The 27427-nt window shown below is 40.2% G+C and overlaps 1 protein-coding gene across 5 annotated transcripts in view; it reads left to right on the top strand.

The window, feature by feature from the left end:
• Nucleotides 1-27427, top strand: part of KIF26B (kinesin family member 26B) — a 276539-nt gene that overhangs the window by 200268 nt on the left and 48844 nt on the right. For all 5 annotated transcript variants that reach the window (XM_038130583.1, XM_038130587.1, XM_038130585.1 and 2 more), the window contains 5 exons: nt 9886-10092; nt 11646-11739; nt 13830-14092; nt 16733-16916; nt 20742-20901. In XM_038130583.1, the coding sequence (XP_037986511.1) occupies nt 9886-10092; nt 11646-11739; nt 13830-14092; nt 16733-16916; nt 20742-20901 (908 nt within the window). The remainder of the gene's footprint in view (nt 1-9885; nt 10093-11645; nt 11740-13829; nt 14093-16732; nt 16917-20741; nt 20902-27427) is intronic.

Here is a 27427-nt window from a genome sequence, read left to right as displayed (position 1 = left end):
TGCCTAATATGATGATTGTACCCCCTTCCATTTATATAGACTCTCTTTCACAATATTGCCCTGTGCTTTCTTTGGGATTTTTTCCCTCACCATGAATTCCCAAATTTCTAGTTAGAACGATCCCTTTTATTTACTGTCTGTCATTACCAGCTGCCACTCCAAAGTTTTACACATCTTTTTTTCCACACTTAGATGCATTAAGCTGCAGTTTTTCACTTCTGGCTTGTTTTAAATAATGTAAATCCTTCTTGTCTGATTGTATTGCTGCTTGTTATTTATGGTGCCATGGCGTACACTTTTATGTGCGGACTGGGGAATCTTCTTTTGTATGCAGTCATGGAGATCATCTTTATAAATAATGGAAAAGCTTACAATTGTGATTATACATCTCTTTGCAATACCTGTATATCCTTTGTTTCTCTAACACCGAAAAGGCATCTCAAAGACATGTGAAAGGGAAACTTTGTCTTTTATCTGCATTCTTTCCATAGCAATTCTTGTTTCCTTAGACAAAAAAACAGAGAGCCTTGTTCATCTTGGAATTCCTCATCTCCTGAGAATATATAGTGTGAAGCCCTTAGTGACAAACTTTCTTTAATTAGTGATAAGATGACCTGCTGCTTATACTTACCAAGCTGCATCCTGTGCACCTCTTCCACAGCTTCACCAAAAGGGAAACTGGGGCTTTAAGAAATAACATAGCAGACATAATTATCAAGGCACATGCTTGAGATATTGCTACTCTTGATACTGCTTCTGCTTTCTGTCAACACCAGTCCTTGTGACAGCCGAGGCAGTTCAGTCATTGTCATGTTTTGCTGGAAGGGCAGGTTTCTGAGAGGAAGCTTAAATAAGCAAAGCAAAGTTCTCTTCAGTCTTTCTGCACAGCAGCAGGATAAGAGCACGGCCTATGAGAAAGAGCCAAGTGACTCACCACTGCTGTCTCCCTCCTCCCCAGGGGGCTGATGGCAGCCTTATGCAGGCAGCAGGAATGACAGCAGCCTTGCCATCAATCAGGAGAGCAGAGAAGTTCCTTTAGAGAGCCTGCCTTGCTGATGCTGCAAATGTGTTTAATGGGTTTGGCTGATCTGTCTGTAGGATCTGTACATATCAGGCCAGGTTGGAATAGAACAGAGCAACATATGGCACATCACATGCTTGGTAGGGCACTCCTGCACAGACTGAGTTTCTTGTATTTAACTTACAGAATGCTAACATGGCTAAGCTGTGCAAGGATCTGTGACTGGGACAATTCTGTGGCTTAACAATGGCCGGCAGCTCAGCCACACACAGCCTCTTGCACATCCCCCAGTGGGATGTACAAGGGAATCAGAAGCGTAAAAGGGAAAACTTGTGCATTGAGATAAAGACAGTTTACTAGAAAGAGCAAAAACTTCAGGCACAGGCAGAGCAGAATAAGGATTTCATCCCCTACTTCCCATGGGCAGGCAGGTGCTCAGCCATTTCCAGGAAAGCAGGGCTTCCTCATATGTAATCGTCATAACTCTGATCATCTCCCTCTTTCTTCTTCTTCCCCCAGTTTTATATGCTGAGCTGCCGTGCTGTGGGGGAGTGGGGGATATCCTTTCAGGTACTTGGGGTCACCCACCTGATTGTGTCCCCTTCCTGCTTCTTGTACACCCACAGCTTTCTTGATGGCATGGTGACATGAGATGCTATAAGGCCTTGACACTGTATAAGCTCTGCTCAGCAGTACCTAAAATGTCCCTGTGCCATCAACACCGTTCCCATCATAAATCCAGAATACAGTCCCATACCCCAGCTACTGGGAAGGTACTAAACCTGGTACAGACTATAAAATTAATTAAACAGGAACAGAAAATATTCCTGGGCACTGGCACTCAATCATTGTAGTCCTGCATTGTTAACAAGGTCCCTGGCATGGTGCTGGGCACTTGTCTCTCCCAAACAATTCCAGGCATTGTTCTTAAATTAGTATGGGCAAGGGAGCATCTTGCAGACTGTTGGATATGGCCATTCCATAGCAGAGGACAAGAATTATGGGGAAACCTGCCAGTTCTCCATTTTGTGCCAGGTAAAAGTTTTTATCTTGTTTAATTTACTACAGAGATACTGTGTGTCTAAAGACCCTTTTGAAAAATTTGTATTCACTAGGAAGAAAGGAAGAGGGGAAACACTCTAAAAATCACTGAAGTGAAGGGAAATATATGCTTGATTTTGAAAGGTACCAAGGAAGACATAAGGTCTTGAAATTCATGACAGTGAACTGTACTTGTCCTGTGCACAGAGAAATAGATTCTCATCAGAGTAGGGGGAAGCAGAGTAAATTTTTGCAGTAGTGTGTTGGAGCCAGTAAGCAGTGGATGCATGCTTACATACCTGCAGATCCAGTGCTGCAGGAAAGACAAGATTTGCCAGCTGATCCCATGTTGTTCATGCTGGGATTGTTGAAGGCTGTTCTGGCTTCTTCATAAGAACTGATTCTTATGAAAAGGCCACTCTCAGTGGTGTTTAAAGACTTGGTCCTATCATGAGTACAGGTGTATGGAGAATGTCAGAAGCTGGGAAAAATCCTCCTCCTGCCCAGTTATGCAGTTTTGAAACACAGACTTACCTTAAAGAGATCATAAAGAAGCAAAAGCAAAGCCAGGAATCTGGTCTGCATGTGGGGAGCCTTAAGAAAAGACTGAAAGACTGGTTTCCATGATGGGGTGATCCTCATCTCTTCTAGCTCTTCTTTGGTTTTTGGTTGGGTTTTTTTTTTTTTTTTTTTGTTTTGTTTTGTTTTTTGTTTGTTTGCTTGGTTGGTTGGTTTTTGGGTGTTTTTTTTTGGTTTTGGTTTTTTTTTTGGTTTGTTTTGGTTTTGGGGTGTTTTTTAGATTGGTTTTTTTTTTGTTTTTTTTGGGGGGGCTTGGATTTTTTTTTTTTAATTTTTTTTTACAAGTAGAAGAAAGTTGCAGTGCTCTCTGTTAATTTAGAATTTAGTAAGTGCTGAAGTAGAAAAGTTAGAGCTTAATGGATGGTCTGATGCATATGCTGGATTCAGACAGTGTTGGTGCTCAGCATTGTCTTTCACCTGTACCAAACCATAGAGACAAACTGCCACAAACAGTACAGGAAAGCACTGAGCCGTGCCCTGTGACCTGAGCATATTTCACACCAGATTTTAGTGAATTCATTATTAAAGTTGGATTGTCCACCTGAAAAAGTGTGCAGTCATGATAAGTGAAAATTTTTTTAATAACATGATTGGTGTTTGGGTACAGTGTGCAGCCACTACTTCCCATTATTGCTAGAAGTCCAGATTAGTTCTTCTGCTGTACAGGATGGGGTTGATGAGCTGGTAAAGTTTTAGCAACTACACAAGATAGAAACACAGGACCTGTTGTAAAAAAAGAGGAGACCCGTATGCTGTAATGTTATTGCTTTTTCAGTTATTTTCACTGCTTTTCCAAAGCATCAGTATCAGTAACAGCCATTTCCACCAACAGAAAGAGTGATCAGGCCCATGTGTTTTCTAATTTGTGCTGAAGCAAAGCACTGCTGAAGCCTAGGAGAGTTACCTTTGTGAAAACAGAAAGAGAGGACACCAAGGCCTGTTTGCTCATGCATCCTGATCAGGTTATACTGGCATAATTCATCCGAGTTTATTTGTTTGTGTTTTTTCTCTAAATGTGATCGTATTTCCATTAAAGCGATCTCCACTCATACAATCCTGCCTTTGTTGTATTCTGGGTCAGTCTGCTTATCTTGACCTCCTAGATTTATGTTAGCATGATCAACTAATTGTCTCATCATCTGTAAGAAAAATCCTTTAACATACTTAACATGTGGTTTCATATTGTCTGAGCACAGTAGGAAGGCTTCAAACTTTACAGCCCTCGTGCAAAAGCATGTATGTGCACAAGCCTATGGGTTGGCCTAGATTTTCTTGTGCTGTAGTAGTGTGTGGCTGGCTACAGCAGAAATGCCTGCCTCACACCATTATTTACAACTGTAACAGTGAGAAATTACAAAACCTACTCTTCATTAACCTCCAATAAGGCTATTCCTGCAGCCAGTGATTGCCATTACATTGATGGAGTGCTGAAACAGCTCAATAGTCCTGGCTGGCCTGTCTCTCCTGTGACTGCACTGCAGCTCCTGCCTCCCACCACTACCCAGAACACATCCAGCAGAAGCTGCTCAGATGATTGATGAGAAAAGCAGCTCATAAAGGCAAGCACAGTGCCTGAAGCAACAGCTGTCTAGCCCTGTCCCTGCAGTAATTAGATAAATGAACCCCAAATGAAATCTTACAGGCAAGAGTAGAAGGAAGTTGTAACATCCCCAGTGTAGATCTCCGCTTGTGTTGCCTCATTCCACTCGGTGTTTGTAGCTGTTGGTGTGTGATACAGATTAGACACAGCTTTACTTCTCCCACCTCCCCTGCTCATTTTGCTGCAAGTCCTGCAGACAGACCCCTGTGGGCACAGGAGACACAGCAGTGTCAGTGGCTGGACTCTGCTTTCTTTTTTTTATTTCTTTGGCACCAGTTCTACTTTGCAGAGTGTGCTGAACCTTTGTCCTTCTCCACAGAGTATGAACGTAACAAAAGGTCTGCGACAGGTCACAAATTGAGTTTATCTGGGGAAAATCCTGCAATTAGCAAATTCCTTCTTTGAGAAATAGTAGGTGTGTTTATAGGGATGCATTAGATAAAAAAAGGAGAAAGAAAAAATGGTTCAGGCAACTGAAATTTTCATAGAGTTGATTAAAATTTTTATGCTTATTTTTACAGTACAGTAGCATAGTGATAATACAGCATTTCTCCTAGGTTTTCTCTTGGTGTTACTGAATGGTACCCATGAAGGAATCCATCATGGCAATAATTGCTGTTTTAGAGAAATTTATGAAAAAAAACATATTCAGAAATGTATGTGCTTTAAAAAATGGTATGTATAATTGAAATACATACATGTATGTGTGAAATAAGTACATAGACAAATATACAAACCACCCCGCCCAAACCTGTTGAGGAAGCCTGAACAGTAGAGCTCTGATTCCGCTTTTACTTGTGGCATTTCACATCTGGAGTAATACTGTTGAATCCAATGACTGTAGAACTCATGTAAGAACAAGTCATGTCTTTGAAGGCAGGAACTGAAATGCAAAGAAGTAAATGGGGGTGCTGTTGGTGCTGTCCAGTGAAATACTGTAAACTCATAAGAGAAAACACATTAAAAAATGCTACCAACATGAGCAGACCTAAGAAGTGAAGTTATATCCTATAAAAGGCACAGACAGTGATGCAGAATAAGTGACCTTTTCTTTTATTCTGTCTCTCCACTCCTAAACTGGAGTAATCTTGCTGACTTCAGCCAGATTTGTATGGGTGTAACATTAGATCAAAATTAGGCCCAGGTTGTTTGTTTTACCAAGAGTGCATGCCTCAGGAGATTGCTTTCATGTTTCCCCATAGGAACAGTCAGAGGTGCATCTAAGGCTGGGCACTGCCAAGACCTGATCGCTGGAATTCAAACGAGAGTTTCTGGCAGACTGAGCGGTCCCATTAATCGCAAATGGTATCTCTGAGATGCTTCAATTACAAGAGATTAGTGGGAAACTGTAGCAGTGGACTGAAGGAGTAGTGACACATAGGAAGTGAAGCAGAAAACCTTTATTCTTTTAAAAGAGAAGTTCAGTTTATACTTTATTTAAATATAAATTGCAAGCATAAAGTATTAGCGTTCTTAAACTTCACTCTTCACTTAGTTTCAAATTAACCATACTGTATTTCTGAGTTCCCCAGAGCACCACCATGATCTTCAGCCTGTCTGTTCCTTAAATTGAGCTGAAGTCTTTTAAGTCCAGTAAATTCCTGTGCTATCCCCATAGCTGGCTGAGTTACATTTGCCCATCCTTGTGCTGCCTCTCCTGTGGTGTGGATTTTCAGGGGCCAGCACAAACTCTGAATCTCCCCTGCTAACCCCCCCAGCTATAAACTGCATGAAGGACTGTGAAACAGCAGAGCAGGAAGCTGTGGTCTCCCATCATTTCTACTGCTGTTAGTTGATTTACTCTTGTCATAACTACTGTTGGGAAATGCTTTGCCTGAATTCTTGGATTTAGGTTACAAGCATAATAATGTTTCATAATGGGGCGTGGAAAATATGGCTATTGCCAGTTCTTTGAGGTTAGGCAGTGACTGAATCTCTCAGTGTGCCTGGCAGTGAAGTAAGTTGTGACTCTGCCTCCTGTACAGGTAACAGTGTGGACAGATGGACAGACTGCACCAAAAGCTCAGTCATACTGCATTTGGACACAGCCATCAGGAGGGGTCCTAGATCGCCAATCTCAGGCTGATTCCCAGACCACAAGCTTGCCTGTCTTCTCAGAAGATATATCTGGCTCAGATGTTTTAAAATCTGTTTTGATTTGCCTAGTTCCTTGTGCCACTGTTACATATGTAGTTCTGAATGTGTTTCTCAGGACAGAAGTTTGCCTGTGTTTTGCCTGCCCATTGGGTTTTTGTTAGAGTCATAGCCCCCATGGAATATAGGGGACATACAGTCTGCACAGATGGGATCTAATTGATGTAATGTAAATCAATTAATGTAATGTAAATCAAGAATAATTTGAGAGGATTGCAGTAGTGTGAAACTGGCCTGGAAAATATTTAAGTGCCTACAAATTACCAGATGAGTTCAAATAATCTTGAATACTACTTGTATTCTGTGTCCGTGACACTCATGTGCCTAGCTTTATGTTGGCATGTATTTTTGCTGGAGATGTCACACAGATGTGTATGTGTGTGTGTGTGTGCGTGTGTGCTATGGAATTTGGGCCAGGCACTGTGCTGCCCAGAAAGAACATTTTTATTATGCTTGGAGCAAAAAGAATAACTATAGGCAGCCTATAATGTAGGCACCTGCATCTCAGGTAAACTTTTAAGATGGCTGTGGTGTTACAGAGAAAGCAAGAGGTATTTGTGGAGTTCATCTGCTATAAAACAGAACATGCAAATTTAGTGCTAGAAATGTCTGTTCCTCTCTATTGCCTACGAAGGGGTTAGACAACTGACTCAGATGGAGACAGCTCCTGTAGGCTGATCTAAAAGGAGGAGAGCAGAATTACCTTTGATGTGGTGTCCCAAGGCACACAGACATCTTAATGATGAGTAAAAAGTGGTCCAGCTAAGAGGATGTCCACATGTAATCAATACGATATTCCTCTACCCTAACACATATGAACATGGTCTTTTCCAACCTAAACTATTCTAGGATTCTGTGTGGCACTTAGGGACATGGCTTCATGGTGGACTTGGCAGTTATATGCTAACAGTTGAACTCAAGATCTTACAGGGTTTTTATCCAACCCATGTGATTCTGTGATTCTGTGAACCATTAGGTCTCAAAACAAAATCCCTAATACACAGAAGTACAAAGGATTATGGCAATAGCAGTATTTTTCATGAGAAATGTCTATATTTGGCAGTATTGAGGAGCAACATATGCTGTTTGACCTGAGGCTTCTGAGTTGAGCACTTTTTTTTTTTTTTTTTTTAATAATGATTCATTCAATTTATCTGATGCTAGTAAATTTTTAGGATTTCAGTTAAACTGGTATTTTACTCATGGGAAAGAGGAACCTGATGCCTTAGCTTCTATCACTATAGCTGTTGGAAGTTAGGAGGATTTGCAGTATTCCTTCAGTAAGAAGTGGCAGGTAGTAATCTGATTTTATGTGAACAGGTTTAAATCCGTACCCATGCCAGTGATATCATATCATGACAAAGCCAGTGTAGCTTCTGTTAACACTGCAAGCCCATACAATTTGAGGCCAGAAAGAATTCTTAGACTGCTTGTATATGAAAGGTTGTTACATTTCACACACTGTCCATTCTCCAAAACCCAAAAAAACTCAGCCCATGGTATTCTGTTAACTCTCCTTTGCGCACAAAGATTGAGGATCTGGAGGACGTGATTTCACAGCAGCCAAAAATACACATAGACTTATAGGGAAAGAGCTTTCTAAAGCATGCAAGTATTTTATTTAAAGTAGTTGAAGAATAGCATTTATTTTGTTTTCCAGTAGATGAGTTTAATACTCGTGATATTGGTATCTACTTAAAAATGTAGGACACAGTAAAAGAAAGCCAAAGGCATATGAAGTTGAAAATAGGAAAACAGCCCAGGATTGATACTGCTCTTTGTTTTCTTGCTCCCCATGGATTTATAATTGTGTTCCCTTCCTTCCCTGCTAACTTGACCAGTGCTTCCCTTCCGATCTTCCAGGAGACCTAGGGGTGGAATAAACAGACCTTGCCCAGTTCATGTGGACTGACTGGGCGTGTTGGCTGCTGTTGTCCTCAGTAGAAGTCAGCTCTGCTTAGGGTTGGGTCCAGAAAAATGCCTTTGGCAAGACATTAGAGGTGGCTTTTTACAGTTAGAGGTTACATTTCATAAGCAGCTCAGCTGAGCAGGAGGAGAACACGTTCTTACCCAAGCAGTTCTTTTCCTTTTTTTCCTCAGATATTTGTGTAAAACTGAAATTGTGTGAGCAGATTTGTGACCATTTCACCATTTAATGACAACTTGTTTTGCCAGGTTAAAATACTGGGGTCAAATTACCCGTGTGACTCACTGTCATACAGAGAAGATGTCACAGAAATACTGAGTAATACCAGATAATCTCTGCTCTCATTCTGTTGTCTTCAAAGGAGTTGTGTCAAAAATGAATTTTGCCAGATTTTACCTCTCAAAGCAGCTGATTGATTTGCATGCAGGATGAGCTTGGGCCAGTATGAGATGACACCTACATACAAAGGGCATCAGTCTCAGTGAGACCAACAGGAACTGCAGCACAACTTCAGGGGTTACAACCTCCTCCTGGAATGTGTCTGCCATTCCAGCAGCAGATGTGCTCCCACCCTATGCTGACATGACCCTTTGTGGTCACTTGCATGCTAAACGTGTGTGGGTTTGATAGAAGTGGCATATGATTAAGGAGTATTAACATAAAAGTTCTGTCTAGTTGGTGTGAATGCCAGTCTGCTCTAGGAGAAAGTTGTGCAGGTGTGACTAGAACTGGCAGACAGGTGGTGTTCACCCTCTAAAGTCAGGAGCTCATTATGGGGAAAACCAAAGCTAGATTGATTGTCATCAGTTTTACTTACATCTAAATTGCTTACCAACTCAGCTAAGGATACAGCGTTACCTCATTAAATCGATGAAGATTTATTTTTGTCTCAGGAATAACATCTTATTATGTAGCTATTTAATGAGTTGTGAGCTAACATGTTTTAACAAATCTTTTATCGCTTATTACATTCTCTCCCTTGATGGTAATTTCAAAATCTGACCATTAAAATGGGACTCTTTTCACAACTCTTTGATGATGGCACTCAGAACTGTGCATTTCATCTTTGCTTTTGGATTAGAATTGCAGAGGTGTAAATTATAGATCTGCCTTTTATGGGCTCTTATTGATCAGGCTATTTTGTAGAAACCACAGCAGTTCTGAAAGCTTAGCAGTCTAGAGTATCTTTCAGCTTTCTTAATTGGGCCACCAGGGTATGGTTAATTTTCAATTTATATTGAGAGTAAGGCAAGGTGATGTAATACTTCCTCATTGTACTTGACTAGCATCGACACTAAAACACCATGATGTACATTGTAATTCTCAATACACAAGTTGAAATAGATTGAGAGTTCTGGCTTCATTCATTTTGTAGTTTAGGACAAATTCTGCCTAATACTTCTTGCATATTCACTGACCTCCACTGAGACACTAGCTACAAAAAACAAATATGGTTTGGTCAAGTGTAGCTGGAAAATTCATTCAACATACCAGTTGTAGAGCAACCAATGAAACTAATGAGACTAATGAAACGTGCTCGTCTTTTGTCGTGTTTGCTGACAGGTCAAAGTCATGGTGCGCATTTCTTCCACGCTTGCCAGAGACACGTCTGAGTCCAGCTCTTTCCTAAAAGTTGACCCCCGCAAGAAGCAAATCACGCTGTATGACCCATTGTCCTGTGGAGGTCAGAATGCTTTCCAGAAAAGGGGCAGCCAGGTTCCACCCAAGATGTTTGCTTTTGACGCGGTTTTCCCTCAGGATGCATCACAGGTAGGCCCTGTATGATCGGAAGAGTTATCTAAGCAGCAGCGTGCACCAGAGCCAAACTGATTTCTGCTGCAGCAGTAGTACTTTCAGTGGACTTCTACCAGGGCTGAATTTGGTCTGCCATGATCATCAATAATGAATTTGGTTTATTAAATTTTTGCTGAATAATGGTGTGTTTTCTTTATTTTTTACTGTAAATAATTTCTCCTAAAATTATGCATTCAAGAAATGTGCTAAATGGTGCATAATAGGAAAATCCTCAATATCAACAAGTTGCTGTGTATTATAAAATATTATTGTTGGGTGTTTACAGAGATGTGATCAGAACTACGGTTCTCTAATGCAATCCTCTATTAACTAAGGGATCAAGGATTATTTTTACAGCGTTCTGTTGTACAGTTTGCAATAAAAAGATGGGGATTTTAATCCACAGGTCTTTATTAATGAGTATATATTCAGGTTTCTTATCTTTATTAGACTTTGGTTTGATGAACTATGGCACCCAAATGTCATGAAGACAGTCAAAGAGTAAAGCAACATTGCAAAGTATAATTAGAAAACAGTCCTGTAAGGCTGGCTCTCTATTAATAAACCAAACAGATCTAGGTCACAGGGCCATCTAAAGTACTGTCCCATAGTTGTGTCATTAGGTCATTCCCTCACCCAGTCCTGGTCCAAGCAGCTAGCACCTTGCAGCCCAATGCCTGGATGCAGTTCAAGGCACTGGTCTGTGAACAGTCCCTTTCTTGGCCCATTTTATTTTCTGTTGTAGAGATAGTCTAGAAGTAGCCATGAACAAGGGTGGATTTACTTGATGTGTTGTCAAATGCAAGTGCTTCCCATCAAGGCCTAAACTGTGAATTCTGATTGAGTGTCATCCACTGTTGTTAAGCAGTTGCTGCAGGAGCACTGTCAACCATTCAGCCTGCTTGAACCTTAAATCCAAGAATGCCTGGGGTAAATTTCTGTGTTGTACTTCTTAAAATACTGCTACAGTCTTCAGAATGGAGTCTAGTACTGTAAAATGCAGAGAAGACTCATAATAATGTTGGGTCACTTAGCTAATTCCAAAGAGGCTGTTTGTTCCCCTTGCATTCCTTACCCACATGCTGGTGGAATTAAACTCAGTCCATAATTGGGCAAATAAATGAGCATGCAAAAATTCCTCAGTGTTGTTTTTTAATCAAAACTGTATTTTAAGATCTCTTAAATAGGCAGTTCTAACAAATCAACTACACCCCCTTACAATATGTGTATTTTTTTTAATGCCACAAAGGATGTTGGTGCATCAGTGAATGAAACTTACTTGATCCAGAGCAAAGGTCCTGTTTCATGGGCTTACACAAGTAATGTCATTCCCATCAACAGCACAGGTCACATGAACGAGACAAGCAGGATTAGATTTGTTGATACTTCAACATGATATCTGGAGCAGGGAAGACATTACTACCCCTTTCTGGTGAAAATAATGATTTTCCTTATTATTGTTAATGCTTCTGGGTTTTTTTTTCCTGTATTTTTATTCTTTCTTTATTTTTCTCCAACACCTGTGACAGGCTGAAGTATGTGCTGGGACTGTGGCTGAGGTGATCCAGTCTGTGGTCAATGGGGCAGATGGCTGCGTGTTCTGCTTTGGTCATGCCAAGCTTGGTTGGTATTGCTAAATTTCCCTACTCAAGCAGCAAAATGAATATTTTAAACGCAGGATTGCTGGTCTGTTAGGTTAAGGAAAACAAACTTTTATTTGTCTGTGTATATTAATTGTATTTGAAAGTACCTGTGCATGATCTCATGCTACATCTTCACCTCTTGCTTACACGTTTATTCACTTTTCTTATTTTGTAAATGTTGGACAGCATGTTCTTTGGAACAGAAGTTACCTTTGAATTATTGCTTCATTTCAGCCCTTAAATATTTTAGAAATTTTATCTTTCATTGTCTTCAGTTGTTAATGAATGGTCCAACAGTGATCTACAGTTTTCCAAATGTGCTTGGTGTTGGTGAGGGTTTGCCCAAATGCCACTTTTATCAAGCTGTGTACTATGAGTATTAGCTCAAGTACTTGATGTTTGTGATGGCACTCTTATGGAATGTGACTGGGCACTCAAACAGTTTGATTTATACTCTATTCCCTAATTAGACAGTTCACTCATTACTGACCTCTTCCTACTGTGTCTCCAACAAGTCTTATTCTAATGGTTGACTGAATGGTACTGGTAGAGCAAAACTCACGTTTTGGACATGTTTCAATAGCATTTCAGGTGTTCATGGAAGGACAATAAAAAGGAGAATTGTCATCATTAACACACTATTACTTTGAAATAACTGGATTTTGAGAGTAATCATATGTTTTGTTCAGGTTTATCTAATTGTATTTTGGAAGTACTGTCTCTTGAATGAAGAGGGGATTTATTGTATGTGTGCTATGATCTCCAATCTTCACCGTCTCAAACAACCACAGATGTACACATGTAACTTAAAAGGGTAATTCAGTTTTGCAGGTGGTAAAGAAGATCACACTGTATCAGGCCATGATTATCCCAAATTATAGGCAACGAAACCTGGATAGCACTGGGTGCTGCAATGCAGCCAGGTCTGGTACAATGGATGGAGCGGTTTGGTGTTCCAGTTACACCAGAAGGTCCCTTTGGACCAGGCTGGAGTGACAATAGGATGACCTCTTAGATGTGACCTGCCAAACACAGCATTGCAAATGAGATGGAAAAGCAAGCCACCAGATAACAAGCTCTCACAAGTGCTACACATCTTTTAGAGAGGTATCCTAGCTAGGCTTTTGCTGAAGCACGAGTTGGGTCTCTGCAGTTGCTTTGTTAACTGCATCACCTCTGTTCCACAAACCATGGAATTACCCAGACCTTGACAGAGACATGTGCATAGAAGTATTTTTTTCACTGATCTTTTTCCACATAGATTCAACATAAGAAATGAAACAAGGTAAAGAAGCCACAAGTACTTGCCTGAAAGGATGTATACCTTTATCATTTGGCTTATAAATTTAGGAGCTTTAGAAAACTCATCTAAAGGCATTACATGTAGTGACACCTAAAGCAGTTTAAGATAGTACTCTGTGTCTGTTCTTAATCACCAAACTTCCACAGCAAAGAAAAGCCAGAGCTATAATTGCAGAGTTAAAAAATACATAACCAGGGGATGGTTTTTACCCAGATGAAATATTAATTGTAGTGGACCCACTTCTGCACCAAGTGATGATGTATACCTGGTTGGTTTTGTTTTTTTTTTTTTCTGAATGAAGTTACATCTGTGTGATTCTGGGATCAGGTTTATGTCAATCTCAACTCCAGCATTTGAAATACAATCTAGTGCTTTGAAGTAAAATGGTATTGAAAGAATACCACACTTACAGTATTCAAAGTAGAGGTTTTTAGAGACCGTGGCACTCCTGCTCTGCTCAATTCTCTCCATGATTCAACGACATCAGATGCTGCAGCATTGCAAGGTGGAGGCCTGCAGCACCCTTCCTTGGGAATGGGAGATGTCAGGGGAATGCATGAGGTAATGATTTTTGGAAGAAGATCAAGATTTCATCTGCATTTTCCATGTTCTATTTGTGCACTTCCCTATATTTTCCCATTGCTGACTGTCCTTGTTGTTGTGAAGTTGTTTTCATGAATGCTGTGCAGGATAACCTCTCTTGGTTGAAGGCTGTCAAGGTCCTGAGAATGATGTTATATTTTCTTCATCCCTCCCATTCCTGACAGGGAAGTCATACACCATGATTGGGAAGGATGATTCCATGCAAAACCTTGGAATAATTCCTTGTGCCATCTCGTGGCTATTCAAGTTGATTAATGAACGCAAAGAGAAGACAGGAGCACGCTTCTCGGTCCGGATTTCTGCAGTGGAAGTGTGGGGGAAAGAAGAAAATCTGAGAGACCTGTTGTCAGAAGTGGCTACAGGCAGCCTGCAAGATGGCCAGTCCCCAGGTGTCTACCTTTGTGAAGACCCCATTTGCGGCATGCAGGTGAATCCAAAATTAATTTTACACTGGAACAAGTAAATATGACTTCTTTGGTTTCTTCTGGAGCTATTGAGATGGTTCAAATTCAAGAGCTACCCAGAGCATAAAGTTTATAGACTTGAAAGTGTTTACTTTAAAACATGCAAGAACTTTATGACCTGCAGCTGCAGGGCCATCTGCTCTTCTGGCCTAAATATTTGTACCTCTGGTATAAGTGATATAGAGCAAGGGCTTGTGTTTGCAATAAAATGTGAAAACATTCAGAGCAAACAAAAATTCACCTCATTCTTAAAAAAAAAAAAAAAAAAAAAAAAAGGGTGATCTCTCTTTTGTAAAACAACAAGCTAAAATATTTACTGCATAAATTGCTGTAGGCCATTAATATGGCTGTTTATTTATTTTTAAACTACATTATTTATAGCATTTGCATTAGCAGTGTTGTAGGGAGCATTAATTGCTACTTATTAATTGCTGCCAAGAAGTAAATTCCTGAGCTGGGCAAGTCAATAAAAACTCAAATTCTTCTCTGGTTTGGAGTTTTAGCAGGAATGAGTAACTAGCTCATCTATTTTCTGGGTAACTATGAGAAATTCTTAGAAGCCTTATTTTTTTCCCCTTTTGTTTGGTTTGAGAGGAAAAGGGACCTATTTTTTAATTTTGCTGTTTGTGGGGGAGTAAATCTGCTTTTTGTATGAGTAGATGAAGAGGGAACAAAAGAAGGTGATAGAACTTGAAAACATTCTTTCATCCTGAAAGGCAAAGGCTGCTTTCATCGAGAGCCCTGCTTATTCCAGGATGAGAATGGAGAGAGAAGGGAACAGACCTACAGGGTCATGTACCCTGTATCCACCTCCAAGCATCTAGAGATCGTGACTCACATCCACACAAGTCGTGGACTGTGAGATTTTAAACAGCAAGTAATAAATTTTGTGTCTTATCTCTTCGTGGTTTAAGCTTTTTAGGCATTCTTAGGTCATATTTTCCATTCTTTTGCATTCTACCTAAGGACTGTAAAGTTGTGTTTTGATTTTAAATAACAATTAGGGCTCTCATTTTCACTTAACTCCTGACTTCAGGGTTTTATGAAATACTTACTGTATCACTAGAGATCTCACCCTGTGGTGTCCTGTAACTGATGCAGTCTAGTAAATATGAGAGACTTGAGTCTGCACAGTTCCTGTTGGGGTGATGGATGATTCAGTTAAGAATTTGCATGTTGCATGTGTTACATAACTGTGTCACAACCACCATCTCCTTAGCACTTAATTTTTTACTAAGGTTTTTTAGCATAACAGCAATAAAAATAAATATTCCATTATGGTAGCTTCTTTTCATATAGATACAGACAGTACAGCTATATACAAAATTAATTATTTTTGACCAGTGAAGAAGAGGTAGCTCCATGAGACACCTATGTATCACTGCAGTGTGAAAGACTGAATTAAATTACAAGGAAAGAAACCTTCTTATGTGTGCTTACAAGACATTCTGGAGTCATGTGTTGTACACCTGAATTCTCCAAATCCTCAGATGAAGGGAGGATATTATATTATAGCCATGCAGATATGCAGAATCAGCAGTGTGTATAGCAAATGAGTGATCACCATATGTCATACTGTCTGTCACTGGACCTTTCCAAGTATGCACATTTTCTTGTTGCTTACATTAGTGAGATCAGCCCACAGAGTGGCCTGCCTTCTGCTGGCCTTGTTAACTCCTTCCTGTCCCCCTCCCACTTTCCTGAGAGAGCTTAGCCTTCAGCTGTGTGTTACCGAATCCTACTCACAGCCTCAGCTTTATTCCTCCTCAGACTGATTAATGGTTGCAAAGAGAAAACAAAATTACTATCTTTTGGAGAACTTAACTGTCAGCTATATTATATAGCAGGGGAGCAAGCCTTATGAACAGGGAGCTCCTTGCTGTTTTTATGCCAGACAAGACAAATTTATCCTATGGGCTGTGAGCCAGTTCTGTGTACTGCCAAAATGAATGCCATCAGATTGCTCTGTCACGTGCCCTTGCACAGACAAACTAGTCATAGGTGTCATGAAACATGCATGCATTCCTAATGTTAGGAGGGGTTAATAATATCTGCACTCCTATGCTGTCTGTCACTTAGAAGAGTTGAGAGCAGGCTGGTGACAGGGACTGAGGTCCAGCAAATATGAATGTTTGTACATTACCTGCCTTCTTCCATTTAATGGATTACCCTGGCTTATGAGCAGGTGCATAATAAACTTGTGGTATGAAGGGGCAAGGAAAAGGCTTCTCTTCTGGGCTGCTCCTCATATGGCATGGGGCAGAACACGAGCTTCAGTCCTGTTATTTTTGAGATTTATCTGTGGACTGCTTCCTTCTAACACTTTCTGAAGGGTAACACGTAGCCCTGCTGCTGCTGTTTTCCACCGGCTGTTGAGTTTGGGATTGACTTCCGCAATTTTTTTTCCTACTTCTAGCCATGAGGGCTCCTGGAGGGCATGCTACTGCCAGTGTCAGGAGGGTCTCATTCCATTGGGCACCTCCTCATTTGTGGTCCCAGTAGAAGCCAGTGTATTTCCACCACATGTTGATTGCAGGCAGTTGTCTGGCGGTGTTTACCTGTGTGGGAATTTCTCAGCCATTTCTCCCTGGTGTTAACTGCAGCTTCAGAATCAGAGCGAGCTCCGCGCCCCCACGGCAGAGAAGGCCGCCTTCTTCCTGGACGCTGCCATCGCCTCCCGGCGCAGCAGCCAGCGGGACTGCGACGAGGAGGATCACCGCAACTCCCACATGCTCTTCACGCTGCACATCTACCAGTACCGCATGGAGAAGAGCGGCAAAGGCGGAAGTAAGCTGTCCTCTTGCTCCTCTCTGTCTCCTCCAAGCCTGCCTGGAAACTGGGTCTTCAAACAATATTCTTTAGTGGTGAAAATCAGCAGAGTTCTCCATTCAGCGTGGGGTGGGGCCATTCATACAAGCAGGCTGTCCAGTGCCTGGTGAAGACCCACCAAAGGCCATTAAAGGCCACTGGGGATTATTACTGTCACGTGTCAGTTTAGTTGCTCTTGTGGAGACAACTGGCAGTTCTCAGCCCTGTGTGGGCCTCTGTATCTGGAAAAAAAAAAAGGTGCTTTTCAAATTGGCCTTTATTATTATCTTTACAGATAGTGTTGAGGTCATGGATTAAAATATTGTGGTGACTGGAATTCCTTGCCACCCTTATGTTAACTGTTCCTCTTTGGCACCTAAATAGGGCAGTGTGTGGGGAAGCTGATGCTGGCAATCCATAAACTGGGAAGCTGATGTTAACAACCCGTAAACTATACCCTTTCTTGGAGATACATGATATTTTAGTTGCTGGCCCAACTATGTGTGCACAAAGGACTCTCGTGGTTCTTTGTAAAGGGTCTGGATTTTCCAGATAGGCTTGTTTCCTCTCTTTGTCCTGTATGCTTTCACTGGCTTGTGTCTTTACTTCCATATCCCAGGAAAAGGTGCTTCCATGTCTAATTTTATGTTTCTCTAATTTTCAAACCTTTCTTTTTTCTCACACCATTTATATATTTATTATATTTGTCTTCTGTTTCAAGTCTCCCAAATTTTTTATGACTGAAGATATACAGAGAGGGGTTTTTGTAAGTAAATCCCAATGATAAAAGATTTGTATAATATAGGAAGCACCCCAACTGAAGAAGAAAACTCTGACATTAACAATATTTTTTTTTTAAATAATCATTTCTTTACAGGGAAAAATGTTTGTTTGAAAGACAGCAGAGAAATCTGCTACTTTAAACTCATGGGCTTAAGCAATTCTGCAGAAACAGCATATGTTTCAGCTCCTGGCTCTGCATAGGCTGTTGGTAATAAGGAATAGATTGCAAGGCATGATGTGTAGTGGATGATCAGCACCGCAGTGTTAGTGTCTAATGTTTAAATGAAGAAAATTTGCACTGACTGTACTTATAGGAGAAAAAAAACCAAAAAGTTGCACTAAATGGAAATACAGGTTGCATGTATTTAAGTAATAACCCCTGTGGAATTGGCAGTCAGAAATCTCAATTAACTAAAGATTTATTAATTAACCACCCTGCGGTGGAAAGGAAGACAGTGAATACTCAAACAGACTGGTTTATAGGAATAAGATGGCTGATTTTGAGGGAATAATTATTGCAATTATTTAATGCTCCATATTTTTTACTACACGAAAGTACATGCACACACAGTCCTTTTCTTCTGCTTTCAAATACCATTAATAAAAGGGAAAATACTATTTTCTTGCGGCCATAATTTCAGAAAAAGAAGGCACGATCCTGTTGGATTAGAATACGGGATGCTTTACCCACTGCCTCTAGTTATATCTTTGTCTCGTGGCCAGACCATCCTCCTGTCTTCAAGTTCCCATATCTGAGTGGCCTTACAAACTAGGCAGGGTCAGATCCCACTGATAATTGAATGAGGGGGAATTCCAGCTGCTCAGAAAGGGCGCCTAGTGATTATCACTGTCTCCTGCTGTAATGAAGGACTTCTCAGAAAAAAACCCATAAAGATAGTAGAGATATATAGATTCCAGTAACAGGATTAAAAAAGGATAGGAAGAAAGGGGGAAAAAAAGGAGAAACCCAGCTTCTAAAGGATAAGAGATTAAAGGGCTGGCTAACATGTGATTTTGGTAAAAAAAATGTCTGTTAGAATAAGGCATTGGTGCTGTACTTACCTCCTTGTTAGATTCATTACCAGGAATGTCATGAAGCAGGCTTAGCACCGTGTAAATAAATGACATTGTAGCAGAACTGGATCACTGTCATTTTTCAGCTGTCAGCTCTGCAAAGTCTCTGTGAGCACAGGAAAAAACCAAAGTGTTAGGATGTTCCACTTCTTTTCTCTATAGTAGCCAGTCACATTAGTGAACAACTTGGCTAACAAATAGCTTAATTTTCAGATTAATCAAGTGGATCTACAATCTCAATAATGTTACTTCAACAGGTAAATCAAGTAAGAGAGAAACAACCAGTAAGTGATCTTATACTGGATTTCCTCAAGTTGTGTAATAGGAGTATATGTGGAAACAATATGAAAGTTTTTGAAAGGTAGTGATTTCTTTAGTTTTCTTTTGTTTCCCTGACATCTGGTAATCTTAGCAACAGAAATATTTATTATATATGATTCAGTAAAGTCACCTACAGTTATTTGCAGCAGCAACTAAATGCATTTCTTTGTTTTTCTAAATAAATGATTGTAAGACACTCAAGTAAGGAATTCCAGCTTTCTGAGAATAGCGATGTTAGAGGACTCAGAGACTCTTTAAGGGTTTTAAAGACTCTTAGAGGGGAGACAAAGGTCCTCCATGATCAGTTCAGAGGTACAGGTGCTTTACTGGTTCCCCAAGGCAGCCTAATTTTATGCAGTCAGTGCAGGAGCCCATAGTGTCTGTGGATATTTTCTGGTGAGAGGGATTCATAGAAATCCAGTGTTACCAAACACCTGATAGAGCTGAAGAACTAAGAGGACTTTAAAGCAGCAGATGTAACTGTACTTTAACAATTGTTTTCAGAGATACTGGATACATTTTCGAATATTATTCACAAATCCCATAGGAGGTCTTCTGTCTTTGTTCATCTTCTCTCTTTTTTCTTATCGATTGTGCAAACTTAGATCTTGTGTCCAAATGGGTGTGAATTAACTTTCATAGAGTTAAACTCAGATGTGAAAGTATTTGTGCTGCTATTTAAGGTGTGTTTGTGTCCTCATATATTGCTATTACCTCTCTTACAACTTAGTGATTCTGTTCTGTTCTGTACCTATTGAGTTAAGATCCTAGAAATAAAACTGCTTTTTTCTACAGACTGCTTCTAAACTAACTCTTGAGAATGGGGAGGAGTGGTCCAAGATCAGATGCAAAAAAGTCAGCTAGGAAATTGTTCTGAGATAGTAGAGAGCTAGAAGCGCTTCTGTGAAGTCTACATCGTTCCCTTCCTGGATTCATAAGGAACCATAGACTTTTAAAGACAGCAAATGTCTATTAATCTTGGTATTTCAATGGTAGCATCTTTTCGCTCTGGAAGTATTGTGCTGATGCAGAGTAAACAAGATAAAACCATAAAGATCTATTGCAGGTTTTACAGAAACTGTTCTGAGAACAGAGGTGCTACTTCACAATCCATCACCCACATCTTGGCAAACTTCTTAGCTGAAATGGTACTGTGACAGTATATAGACTTGAGGAAAAGTTGAACATCCCACAGTGTCTTCTTAAGATACAGTATTCAGGATGGGAAAAATAAGAGAAGTATCCTTGCTTATTAAGAAGGAATTCCCAGCCTATAGTTTTCCAGACAGAGAAGCAGTAGTGACAGTGACAGAAACAGAGCCAACTCATGTATAGGCTAGTAGAGCTATATTTTAAAATGTATAGTCACACAGAGTTAAGCCTGCAGGAGCAAGTGAGTACTCAGCAATTTTTAAGCAGGTTCAGAGTATACAGCAATGTACAGCAATGTACAACCATAAAGGCTGACAGTGTGTTAGCAGGACCCCTACAGCCGTGTCTGCTAAGGGGAATTAGGGAAGGCTGCTGGGTTGTTTCCTCTTCACAAGTCACAGCAAGTCTTTTGCTTTCCTGGGAAGCTACTTTTGGAGGCCCACACTAAATGTCTGCTTTCTTTATTTATGGCAGTGTCTGGAGGTCGCAGCCGCTTGCACCTTATTGACCTGGGCAGCTGCGTGAAAGTGCTCAGCAAGAACCGCGAGGGAAGCTCTGGCCTCTGTCTCTCCTTGCCGGCGCTGGGCAATGTCATCCTCGCCCTTGTCAATGGGAGCAAACACATCCCATACAAGTAAGTCGTGCTCTGGGTTGTGCCTAATGAGAGGATGCTTGAAAGCAGTTTGTCTGTCTGTGCCTGAGGCAGATTTGGGTAAGGAGGAAAACAGTCTGCTGGGGTCAATGCAGTCCTCTTGAGCCATGGCAAAAGCTGCCTGAGGTTCAGCAACACCTTATCTGACCTTACACCTGGTAGCTACATACTGTGTTTGACAAAAAGGTTTCAAAGGAAGAAGCCTGCTGAAATAGGACCCAGGTGGCTGAAAGATCTTAAGGTTTGAAGTTCAACACATTAGGGTTTTGTTTTCTGTGGCTGTTCAAATATTTTTTTAATGTTTCCAAGCACGTGAGAGTGTTTCATATTTGTTCCAAGGAGAGGAACAGTGCTGCTGTAATGCAGCACTGTAGAGAAAATTATCTTGCTGTCCACTGTATGTAATTTCCTTTCTTGGAAATATATGTCACAATGAGCATGCATGTTTGTCATGAAGTTCCTTCTGTCACCTCAGGTTACTTTGCAGGGTTTTTTTGCATGGTTTGAATCTCAGTGTCAGCTTTTCATATGCAAAAAAGAAGTGGGCCCTATTTGCCCCAGAAAACCAGTGGCCATTGCTACTGGATGTGGCTTCTGGGAAACAAGAGGAATTGCTCACTTAGTGGGTATTTCTTGTGCTCATTTCTTGCCATCACTGCCTCTCCCTCTGTGTCCTGTGCAGGTCTGAGAGGAAGCTCAGATTCATTTCCCGGCCCAGGGAGTCACGCTGCCTTCCTGTTGAGAAGTTTCTGATTTTGTGGGCGGTATTGCTTTTCTCTAGCCTAGATCCTAGGGAGTAGCAACTAGGATCATGGGAATGGCTTTCAGTAGTATCTTGTAATCAAACTGCCAGTGAATGTCACCATTTGTGAAGGACATTGTGTATGACATCAGAAGTTAGGAAGAACAGGATGACATGGAGAATGAACCAAGTCATCCACAGAGCAATATTTCAGTCCATGCATTTTACCTTTTTTAGCATTTAAAAGGTTGCAAAGTTTATTATTTACATATGTCCATTCAAGATTGCTTCTTTGTTTTTGTCTTCATTTTGGCAAGTAAAAATGAATTGATATTGGTTATAATCTGTTTCTCTTCCAACCTTTAGTTTCAAAAATTATTTGATAGTCTGAACTTAAAACAGGCTTTCTGGAAATATTCCCATTCCTGGAGCTTAATCAGGCTGGAATTCAGTTAATGACTAACCAAATTTCTATGTATAAATACTCATTAAATGTTTTGTGGATCATACACCTTGTCATAGCATGAAAATACCTTGAGTTCTGCACTCCACAAAGTGTAATTCAGGCAATGCTTATCACAAACCTGTCTCTCTTCCTGTTGGATTTTATGGATTGAATAGAAGGTCACTGGTAGGAATACAAAAGATAATGTTAGTAATGCTCACCAGGCTAGAACTAAACATACAAGGACTAGTTACCAAATACAACAATTGTCTTTCCTGGCAATGACTGACCAGGAGAAAAGCATTACCAAACACATCTTCTAGTTACTGTGTGTTCAGTCCCTTTTTGCTGTGACTCCCAGCTGTGGCACTTCTGAGCCTACCCAGCCAGAGATGTCAGCATATTTTCTCATCAATGTCTGTTCTGCTGAAAGAAGATCAAAGCTCTCTTCAGGCCACAATTCCCTCTTTAGTTCCCTCCTAATAAGAATTCTTCCTATTAGAAGATATTATAGAGTGTAGAGAAGTGGTTGGTCATCTGTAAATCAGAGTCAATGTCCTGTTTGTAAGAGGACTTTTAAAATATAATTTGAAAAATATAGTGGCATATTTTGGAGCAAACCTTTTCTTCCTCTTGTTAGGAAGAATCCAGAAAACATTTTTATCCCACATGTGGTCTATTCCTGAGCAATGGAAATTAGAGTTTTGGTGGCTGGATGAGCGCCGACACTCTTAGCTCAGTGATCTGGCAGTACAGCTGTGTCCTGCTCCTCGGTGGAGATGAGAGGAAGGAGAATCTGGATGTGCATGTGCTGCATTGCAGAAGAGGCTCAGTGCCCCACAGAAAGATATTATATGTGTTCAGTGGCACCTCACTTCACCTTGTTTAAAGCAGTGACTAGCCTCTGTAGTTGGGGCAATTCCCCTTTCTCTAGGGAGTGTTCTCTTTCACTGTTAAGTATAAAATTGTATTTTTGTTAACTGCCTTTTTTGAGTGCGACCAAAGGAAAATAATGGAAGCGTTTTCTTATGTGACAGCTCTGCACATTGTGTGTGGTCTCAGTAAATTTCCATAGAGCAGCAGACAAAATGGAGCATCTTTTCTGTATCTGAGCTATTAAACAGCCATTAAGTATTTTATGACAGCCTGTCAGTAGCCACTGCATGGCTTCCTGGGAACCTGAAAACTCACAATGCATAGTTTTTCTCTGACTGCAAAAATTTGGTTCTCCAAACTTTGAGAGGCTGCAGGCTCTTAAATTCACTTCAGTTTTGTATCCAGCTTTATCTCCACAGGTAGTAGTTGTAGGGAAAAGCTTGTTCATATTCATAGCTGGTGTAAGCAGATGCCATCGCATTGCCTTCAGTGGTCTCTGTGTTTGTGCCAGGGATGAATTTGCCTCTCCACCTGCAGCCTCTATGAGAAATACATGGTGTTTTTCAGCACATGTTGCTTTTCTTTAATTTTTACCCATAAGGCTAAACCTTGGAAACCATTCAGTTGGAATCTTTCTCCCTTGGGAAGAGCCCCCCATACATTCCCATTTTGGGAATAGTTACAAAGATTTATACTAGCTTTAGCAGGAACTTGTTTCTGAAGTTGTAAGAAAGTAATGTAGGAATTCTTGGGCATCAAACAATATGGTTTGATATGGTTTGGGGGCTCTTGTCTTGTATTCAAGTCAAATTTCTTATGGGTCTGAACATTGGACAAGAATCCCTACACTGGGCAAATACTTGCAGCTAATGAGAGACCAGACCATGATTTCTGGGAGTTTGTATATTTCATATATGTACTTTTAATCTCTCTCTAATCTCTCAGTGACTATTATTGTCACTATTTCCAGACCTGTTTTGAACCTTAGTAAGAGCATTGTTCTATCATGGTATGAACCCCTGAGTTCTTCCAGCTCAGTGTCATATATAAAAATAAAATTTTTATTTGACATTGCCATTTTATGTCAACAGTTTCTTTTGCTCTTGAGGTGTGAATAAATCCTTCAGAAGGTTGGGCAAGAATTATTTTCTCCATGGGAATGTCAAATATCTTCAAAAAAATTGGAAAGGGGCACTTGCAAGCTCAAGGAAGAGCAAGGGAGTCAGTGACCAAATATGGTTGGGTTTAGATCTGCTACAGAAGGGTTTTGCGAAGATGCAGTAATTGTTAATGACATTTTATGTTTTTAAGAGTATTTCAGTTTTATGTCAGTGCTGTATTATCTGCCTCTGATTTCCAAGATGAATGTGTTTTAAATCCTCAAATGAACACCCATTTGCACAAACTCCAGATACTGGTTTATATAGCTCACTATTCAAAAATTACTCCAGTTGCTAGGCAACATGGGTGGTGATAATTCATGGTAATGCTGTTTTGGAAATAATCATTTTTATGCATTTTAATGACTGTGAGAATGTAAGGAAACTGTTTAGAAAAGTGCAAGGCTGTATGAATTTCTCTTCCAGAAATTGTTGCTTGTTTTATTTAATAGGCTTCTCTCTTAATGTGCTATCTCAATGTGCTAGTGTTTCTAGAGGCATCCTATATTGTCAACTACATGCTTGTGCTTATCCAAGGAGGGGGTCTTGTCTGTAAAATAGATGAGTGTGAGTTAAAAGCATGAATTTTATTCTTGGCACTTCTGTTTTTCTGTCGTATGGTTGCATTTCCTCCCAGGTTTTACATGCTGGTACTGCTTTATTTGATCCTATGCGCAGAAAATAAAATTATATTAAGTGACTGGTGCAAGGTCGCACAAGAGGCTTCATGGCAGAGCCACTGTGTTTTAAGATCTAATCTGGTATTTAAAGCATGGGTTAATCCATTCTTTCTTTCTGCATGACCTTTGATAAATAATTTATTCAGGTGTTTATTTCTTTATTCATATTTATAAAACTGAATTAGGAAAAAATCAAATAGGAGTTTTAAAGGGCATTCAGAGTTGGCAAAAAGCACTATATACTTTTTCACTATTGCTAGGACTGCTACCCTATTTTTCCCCTTTCTTTGGAGTTAATGTCTCACATAAATAGTCCCAGTGTCATGCAGAATGTGAGAGTTTTTTTGATCCAATGTAGATTTGATTATTGCTTTTGAGTAAAGAGAAGAGGGAAAGTGTTGGATTATAGTATTGTGGTATACTAGTTTAAAGAATGAGCTGTATATCAGATATTTTCTTTAAATTCCTAGTCAATTATTGAAAAAAAAATGAAAATGGGGTTCGGATGGATCCAGTACCTCAGTTTCTTTCCTTAGTTAGATGGGTGTATCTGTCTGCTGTTGTTCCATCTTTGTAAAAATCTGTGTGTCAGAAGAACTGAAATGCCACGAATCTTGTGTTTATATGCATTGCCTTTGAATTTTTAGCATGAGTTACATTATTTTTCTCAGAAAAGATGTTAGGATTTTCAGGAGGATGTTAGGATTTTCTTGGGCAATAATTATTATTAGTACTGGAGATTTTGCCTTTGTTTATGAGCTTGTACAAAGTCCTAGCTTTGTTGGATTCACACAACCATGTCTGCTTATTAGGTCTAAGAATTTAATGACACATTTTGAACTAAGTGTCAAATGAGCAATCTATTTAATGGTTACTTCATCAGCACCTGAAACTAGAATTATTTTTGTTTTTTTTTTTTTCATTAAGAAACTTGAATCACTTTTACTTTCCACTGTTTCATCTATGTCTTCCATTCCTTAACTTTTGCACCACCACAATGAGAATATGGTACGAAGATCACAGCCTCAGAAAAAATATCTGGTGTGCTCTTCAGAGTCTCCAATCTTTCTGTGTTAATTTAATATTGAATATACTAGAAGTGGATGAAAAACTGTTTTGCTGTTTTACTTGAGGAACTGTGAGAGCAGAAGAAGGGAGGGGGGGGAAATGAGAACATGAGAGACAGCTGAAACAGAATCACAGGGCTGGGAAATGGCCTAAAATAAATGGAAAAGCTTCAAGAGACCCTGAAATTGTGTGTAGAGGAGACAACAATCCACAGAGAGGAACTAGGTAGCAAACAAGGAAGAAGAAATGAGCCTATTCAAAAAGAGAAATAAGCCTAAGAAATACCCCTGAATGATCCAATTGTAGGAGAGTGTAGTGGAGTGGTCAATGGACATTTTGTTGGACGTGAAATAGTTCTTAATTAGCTATCAAAAACATGGTCTGCTCAGGAAGAAAAGAATTTTTCCTTGATGTTTTCAGCCAGCTCTATGCGGACTAGAATCTTGGCTAACAGACACTGAAGCCACTGGAGCAATGCCGTCTTGTACCAGTGGAGGACCTGGCCTTAGGCATGTGCCCTTTTTCACTGGGCAGGTGCCATGCAGTTGACTGCAAGAGCAGTGAAACTCTGTCAGCATGCATATAATGAGGACAGCATGCATACAATGAGCATTTGGCAATTATGTTAGTCTTTGGGGCTTTTCTGTATCTGACAGTTTACTAAGTTAAATTTCTGGCAATTTCCTTCTTTATTCCAGGGAACTATATAAAATAGGTGGAATTAGGGATGCATAGTTTGTGAATGTAGGAACACTTCCTGCATTTTGTTACAATAATTTAATCAGCAGCTCAGGAACATACAGATGATGGATCTGCATGCTCCAGCAATTGCTGCTGTAGTGTTCATGAATTCAACAATGCCCTTTATTGTCGGGTAGTTCGTACAGCTGATAGTGCAGATTTGAGCTCTATCTGCACACATCTTACAGCACTGTGTTTCATCATCAACTTAATGAGAGAGACTAAAGAGACAAAATCCTCAAAAGAAGAGCTGCAGTGGAGCTGCCATTCCCCAGCTTTGGGTTTTCAACTCAGTCCTGCCAGTCTGCAATGTGACAGGAACTGGAGCAGTGGTGTCTGTGAACGTGTGTAATGGGTGTAAGTGGCTGTGTTGCATTCACTGAGCTTGAACTCCTGTTGCACCAGTTTTACAACAGACCTCAGCTGACAGACTCCATTCTGCACAAGCATTCATGTGAGAAGACTCAGGCCTCATGAAGTATCTCTTTGAATGCTCTTTGAACCACTCAGCAAATTAGTACTTTATGGGTACTGTAAGCAGCAAATAATGATGGACTGCAAAATGAAATGAGAAGGGAAGTGCTGTGGTTTATAGTCAGACTTAACAGCAATTACTAATTGCATTTAAATAGCCATTCCTATGAGCATCAGATAGCTGCATCACAGAAGGACACTACTTTGGTCCCGGGCCAGCACAGACGTGGCTGGTAATGAACAAGCAATCCAGTAGCGTGCAGTTATTCCTGAAATATAGCTTGAGTGGAACCCAAATAGGCCATTGTGGTAATTTCATACA

Source organism: Motacilla alba, chromosome 3, assembly GCF_015832195.1.
Source record: "Motacilla alba alba isolate MOTALB_02 chromosome 3, Motacilla_alba_V1.0_pri, whole genome shotgun sequence".
NCBI lineage: Eukaryota > Metazoa > Chordata > Aves > Passeriformes > Motacillidae > Motacilla > Motacilla alba.
This window is presented reverse-complemented; position numbering and strand designations above follow the sequence as displayed.